Source organism: Geotrypetes seraphini, chromosome 15 (assembly GCF_902459505.1).
Source record: "Geotrypetes seraphini chromosome 15, aGeoSer1.1, whole genome shotgun sequence".
Lineage (NCBI taxonomy): Eukaryota > Metazoa > Chordata > Amphibia > Gymnophiona > Dermophiidae > Geotrypetes > Geotrypetes seraphini.
The window spans coordinates 67080593-67087419 of NC_047098.1; the positions used below are offsets into that span (position 1 = coordinate 67080593).

A 6827-nucleotide genomic window follows, 5' to 3' on the forward strand; every position below is an offset into this window, starting at 1 on the left:
TGGACAAGTTCTGCCTGGATGTGCCCTCAATGAGAGATGTGAGACTATCTAGCTATTGTAATATGATGCTATCAGTACAGGGCCCTATCTGTTGGAATAAGCTTCCACTGGATTGCAGTTTAGGAAGTTGAATTAGTAGTGGATGTTGACTTTTTAGTCAGTTTTCAGAAGATTTGATGTTAGAAACATAGAAACGTGAAGGCAAATAAAGGCCAAATGGCCCATCTAGTCTGCCCATCCGCAGTAACCATTATCTCATTAGGTTTTTCGGTGCAAAGTAGTAAGCTTTTTGTTTAATTGAGTTGCGAGTCTTCTAATATGTAATAGGTTTGCTGTTAGTTTTATTTTGTGAAGTGGTATGTATATGTTGTTGTCTCATTGTAATCCGCATAGAATTGCTGGATATGCGCACTATAAATGTTTAAATTAAATAAATAAAGGGTCCTCTTATGGTGCGCTAACCAATTTAGCGCATGTTAAAGATTAGCGTGCGCTAAATGCTAAGGCATCCATTATAATCTAGGACACGTAAGCATTTAGCGCGCCTTAATAAAAGGACCCCTAAATAAATAAGTAACTCTCTTACTCACTGTTGTACTGGTTATGGCACCCGTTTCAAGCCTATTCTATATGGAAAAGTGAATTCCTACTTCTCATCATAAAATACTAGAGAATAAAACAGTGCGATAAGGCGGTGGCTGTTGCCAGAAGGATGCTGGGCTGTATAAAGAGAGGCGTGGCCAGTAGAAGAATGAAGGTGTTGATGCCCCTGTACAGGTCTTTGGTGAGGCCCCACTTGGAGTATTGTGTTCAGTTTTAGAGACCGTATCTGGCGAAGGACACAAAAAGGCTTGAAGCGGTCCAGAGGAGGGCAATGAAAATGATAGGAGGTTTGTGACAAAAGACGTACGAGGAGAGACTGGAAGCCCTGAATATGTATACCTTGGAGGAAAGGAGGGACAGGGGAGATATGATTCAGACGTTCAAATACTTGAAGGGTATTAACGTAGAACAAAATCTTTTCCAGAGAAAGGAAAATGGTAAAACCAGAGGACATAATTTGAGGTTGAGGGGTGGTAGATTCAGGGGCAATGTTAGGAAATTCTACTTGACGGAGAGGGTGGTGGATGCTTGGAATGCGCTCCCGAGAGAGGTGGTGGAGAAGAAAATGGTGACGGAGTTCAAAGAAGCGTGGGATGAACACAGAGGATCTAGAATCAGAAAATAACAGTAAATTTTGAAGAACTAAGGCCAGTACTGGTCAGACTTGCATGGTCTGTGTCTGTATATGGCTATTTGGTGGAGGATGGGCTGGGGTGGCCATTTGGTCTATGTCTGTATATGGCCATTTGGTGGAGGATGGGCTGGGGAGGGCTTCAATGGCCGGGAGGGTGTAGATGGGCTGGATTAGGTTTTAATGGAGATTTCAGCAGTAGAAACCCAAACACAGTCCCGGGTAGAGCTTTGGATTCTTGCTCAGAAATAGATAAGAAGAAAAAATTAAAAAAATTTAAATTGAATCAGGTTGGGCAGACTGGATGGACCATTCGGGTCTTTATCTGCCATCATCTACTATGTTACTATGTTACTATGGCTGAAAACATGCTTACAGCTGGTGTACATGTCTGCATCTAGTCCTTTTACTGGATAAATTCTGTTGAACATCTATCCAAGTCATTTTTTAACAAGGACATGACAGGAAAACTCCACTGTAATGAGGAGATATTTTCATAACAGGAAATCTTTGAGATTATCGAGGCGATTCTTAAACCAGGTGAATCGTTCACTGTAACAAAGAGACACTTTTCTAGTAGGTAAATTTCTTCACTGGAACAAAAAAGTTACTTGTCAGAAATGAGAATACTCCCCCACCTCAACTATCTTTTTGCTTCATTCCAGGGTGGAGAAAAATGAAAAAAAAAATAAAAAATAAATGTTTTTTTGAGGAAAAAAATATATCTAAGGATGGTTTTCTATTTAAGCTACAGTACAGTCCAAAAGTTATTCATCATGAAACAAGGATTAGTTTTTAATTATGTAGCGTGAGGCTGTATATTCATGCAATGTTTAAATTTTTTGATAAATGAATTTCATTAATCCAGTCATAATGTCACAGGCATGATTTAAATCAAGTCTTTCTGACTAGTGGTTTAAATCGATTTAATTTAAAACAAATCCACCCTGCTTCATTCAAAAAATACCGGATGGCAAAGATGCATTTCTATAAACTTGTGATCACAACACCCAATAAATTTTTTTCTAGATAAATGGACTTGGATAAGGTTTCATGTTTAAATATTCTGTAAACCTTAATCCAGACCCAGAGTCTAGATGGTAATCAGTAGCTCAGGTCCAGTGCTCGCATCCTGCACAGTATGACAGTGGAAATAGCATGAAACAATCACCTGCAGTTATTTCTTGAAATGGGCTTGGTGGGCCAAATATGGCTGCCAGAGACAGAAGCCTGGTAACTCAAGTCTCCTCCTGTGTCCCTTCTTTGGCTTCCTCTCTGCCTTTTCCTGTAGCCTCCCCTGTGGTTATCTGGAATGTTGCTATTCTTTGGGATTCTGGAATCTTGTCGTTCTTTGGGATTCTATATGGAATGTTGTTACTCTTTGGGTTTTGGCCAGGTAATAGGGACTTGGATTGGCCACCGTGAGGACGGGCTACTAGGCTTGATGGACCTTTGGTCTTATGTTCTTCTGTTCCTCTTGCTCTGGGTCCCTTCCTCTCTTCAACATATTTTCCCATGCGGCTTCTCATGCCTCTTCCCTTGTGACTTTCTAACTCCCTGGTCTCATGCCTACCCTTGCCTCCTTGCTTGAGGTTCCCCATATCTCTTCTTCTAAGGCTTTCCATTTCCCCTCTGTGCCACCAGTTCTGAAGTACAGTAGTTGACATTTGTTGCAGCAGGCAGCAAGAAACAAAGAAACAACAAATACAATGGAGGAGACAAGCTGTGAGCAAGTGCATCACTGATGCATGCCAGGAGTTCTCGGAACATGCCTAGCCAGTCAGGTTTTCAGGATGCCCAGAATGAATATCCATGAGATAGATTTGCATGCCTTACCTCCATTGTATGCAAATTTATCTCATGCATATTCATTGTGGATATCCTGAAAACCTGAATGGCTAGGTGTGCTGAGGAGTGGGTTGAGAACACCTGTTCTACACTCAGTGCAGGCGTGTGAGCACAGAAAACCTGACCCTGGCACACAGAGTGAAACACAACTCATGCTCGAAGAGATCATACCGAGACATTTGAATGAGTTATCAGAAAGCAGCACAGGGAAATGGAACAACTAGCAACCGAGCAATTGCGTAGCTTAAATTGACAGTCATGTACAGGTACTACAGCGATGTTTGCCAGCTGGAAGGAATACTGTCATTTTCATGTCTTCCTGCTACCTACAGCTAAAGAACTTACAGAATTAGCCCCATATTGTGAATATTTGCCAGATGAAAGGAAGGACTGCTGAATCAGACAACAGAGAAGATATTTTGGGGTGACATTAAAATCAGGGTGGGCTCAGCTTGTTTCCAGCATGTAGTCACAGTCCATAATCAAAGAGCATGCCAGATAATCAAAACTGAGGACACGCTCATAACCTGCCACCAATCTAATATTTTATGATACACAGACAAAAAGCAAAATCAAGGGATTCAGGGGACTGAGGGTCCCCCTGACAAGGAAGAGACACTGAGATTTCTCCTATGAAGAAGAAAAGAAACCTCAAATCTTGAGTTAAACCCCATTCCCACATCATATCGACAGCAATCTACTAGATTCTCAATAAAAATCTCTCTCAGACATATAGCATGCATCTATAATCCCCAGAGAGTTGAGGAATGCCTTTCACTAGGACTCAACTCCTGTGATCCCCACAGAAACAAGAAAAACTGATCACTACACTTCGCTGATATCTCCTGTGACCCTCAAATATTCATGGAAAATTCATCACAGCCCCTGCGCTGATATCTCCTGTAACCCTCCACCCCCCCCCCAAGGAAAACTCATCATTGCATGTGCACTAATATCTCTTGTGACCCCCCTCAAATACCCAGGGAAAACCCACCACTTAACTTACATTAATATCTTCTATGATTCCCAAATACCCAAGAAAAAAACATCACTGCAACTTGCACCAATACCTCCACCCCCTCCAGCATTCAAGGAAAACCCATCACTGCACTTGCTCCGATACCACATACAATCCCCACAGACCCAAGGAAAACTCTTCACTACACTTGCACTTATACCAATTTCCAAGGAAAAATCCATCAATGCCCTTGTACTGATATCTCCTGTTACCCCACCCTAAATATCTGAGGGAAACCCATCACTGCACTGTGACCCCCATATATCCCAGGAAAACTCTTAACTTACACTGATAACCTCCTGCTATTCCCCCCCCAGACCTAAGGACAACTCATCATTTCATGATTGCTTCTGTATTGCCCACAGACAATGAAGAATACTCACCACATGACCACTGATATCCACTGTGGTCCCCTGCGGTATCAGATGAGAGCCTTCTGCACTCATGTCTAACACTAGCTAGCAGGGTTTTCCACTGTCCACCACTGTGCTGTGTTTACTGCTAAACATTAAGAAATTTGTCTCTTTTGAAAACAGTGAAAGTAAGCCTGGTTTGACAGAAAGCAGTGTTAAGATGGGTCCTTACCTCCTTGTAGAGAAGACTTGAGGAAGGACAGGAGAAGGACCCCTGAAAGGAGGGACACAGCAGTCAACCTTGTTGCCATCTCTCTGAGAAATGCCCCAGTTCCCTCTCAGCCAGTCTGTTTTATCCCAGAGCTGCTTAATTGGTGCTTCTAAAGATGTGAGCTGCAGAGGAGGAGGTGGGGGCTGGAGGACAGGAGGGAGGGAGATCGGGAGGGGGAAAGGCAGTGAGGATTGGAGAGGGACAGAGGGAGGGGAGGACAAGAGCTGGAAATGGGGAGAGACCACGGGACACTACGTAATTTAGAACGGGTAATCTCTCCAGCCTCCAAGGGTGATTTGACTTATGCTTTTTTAACTTTGCTTTTGCTCTGTTGTGATTGCTCCAAGTTGGCTTTCCCTGCCAAAAGCACAAGCAGGATGCCAAAAGAGCCTTCAGCTAAAAGAAGGGGAGAGTTGTGTGTCTGCCAGTTCTTTTCTTTCCATCCAAATACCAGAAGAGGCAGCTCAGAGCTAGGACACGCAGATGGCAGGAGGCTGCAACCTCTGTCACACCTGCAGCAGCTGGTACCTAGGTGTGAGTGCTGGTGTCACTCACTACTACAGCTCCAACCTGGGACATGCAGATGGGAGAAGGCTACACATTAGATTTTGTCTGCAGTCTGCCCACATGCAAGCACAGCTATGCAATTCAGATAGACAGAGCATGTGTAAGGCGAAGGGGGCTGCACCTGTGTCTCACCTGCAGCAGCTGGAGAGTCAATGGGGAGTGTGAGAGAGTGAGTAGACACTTGGTAAGATCTATAAAGATGAGTTGCTGTGTCTGCAGATGTCACTGGAAAATACCCAGAAACACTCATCAATACTTAAAAGACAGGTTACTTAGGCCCACAGAATCCCCCCCCCAAAAAAAAAAAATTTACTATATAAATTCAATAGTCTTGTACCCCCCATCCAGAGAGCAATCCTGTGAAAACATAGGACACTACTATTATTGAGATCGCAAAGGCCTTCTCGAGTCAGTTGTAAAACTATCAGAAACCACTCTGGAAGCACCAGAGGGACAGTTAGCACTGGTCGATTCTTACACAACGGGAGATATTCTGCCGGTTTCTTATCCAACGGCTCTCACCAGATCCATTTCTCTTGGTGAAACACGCCTTGTTTTCACTACATTATTTAACCTTTCTCCAGAGAACAAAAAATTAAATTGTATCTCAACCGTGCAATAGGTTAACAATGAAGATCATATTCCAATTATGGGATTCTAGCAGATTCTGAAACCTTTTACTGGATCAAAGTATAAGGTATCTAAAAATAATAGGGTCAATGTTCAAACAGACAGGTGAAGTGTAAATCTGCTATTATATTTTCAAAGGCTACATGGACAGTACTGGGCAAATAGGCCAGACATTTTGGTGAGAAAAACATCCAAGTGCCGAATTATGCTGTTTTTTGGACGTCTTAGTGTTTTGAAAATGACATCCAAAAAACAGCATATTAGGGGCATTTTCAAAACACTAAGACGTCCAAAAAACCCAGAATAAATCGGCACTTGGACGTTTTTCACACCAAAATGTCTGATTTGCAAAGCCGATTTTCTGGATGTCTTTTATTTATTTATTTGGATTTTTATCCCGTCCTCCCAGTAGCTCAGAACGGTCTACAAATGAACATACACAGTGGAGAGTAACTAGACATATAAGTAATACAACAGGTTTAGTGATTGGACTTATAGATTGTGGAGAGAATTAAATACAGGGAGAATACAGCAGAATGAGAGAAGGGGGAAATACAGTAGTTTAGTTTAAGGAAAGTTATATGTGTTTAGGTACAATTTGTCAGTGGAGAGAGTAAGAGAGGATTATACTGGAGTTTGGGGAGGTGATAGGAGAGAGGAGGGGTGGGGCGTAAGGGGGGGAGAAGACAGAGGAGATCTTTAGTTGAAGAGGAGGGTCTTTACCGATTTGCGGAATGTTAATAATGAGTTCTGTTGTCTGAGTTGGGGGGGGAGTTGGTTCCAGAGGTGTGGAATGAAGTGGCTGTAGGATCGTTTGTGGGCAGTTTCTGTGAGCAGGGATCTTCCTGGGGGGGTGCATAGGCGTATCTCTGACTCTGAGCGGAGGGTGCGAGTGGGGTTGTAGAT

General features: G+C 42.9%; 1 protein-coding gene across 6 annotated transcripts in view; it reads right to left on the bottom strand.

Moving 5' to 3' along the window:
* The window catches only part of ELN (elastin), a 178662-nt gene extending 173769 nt beyond the window's left edge, over window positions 1-4893 (bottom strand). For 3 of the 6 annotated variants that reach the window (XM_033921781.1, XM_033921780.1, XM_033921779.1), the window contains exon 1: window positions 4686-4893. In XM_033921781.1, coding sequence (XP_033777672.1) covers window positions 4686-4764 — 79 coding nt within the window. In that variant the 5' untranslated portion in view covers window positions 4765-4893. The remainder of the gene's footprint in view (window positions 1-4685) is intronic. The other 3 variants (XM_033921778.1, XM_033921777.1, XM_033921776.1) reach the window with 3 other exon arrangements.
* Between the last annotated feature and the right edge of the window lie 1934 nt (window positions 4894-6827).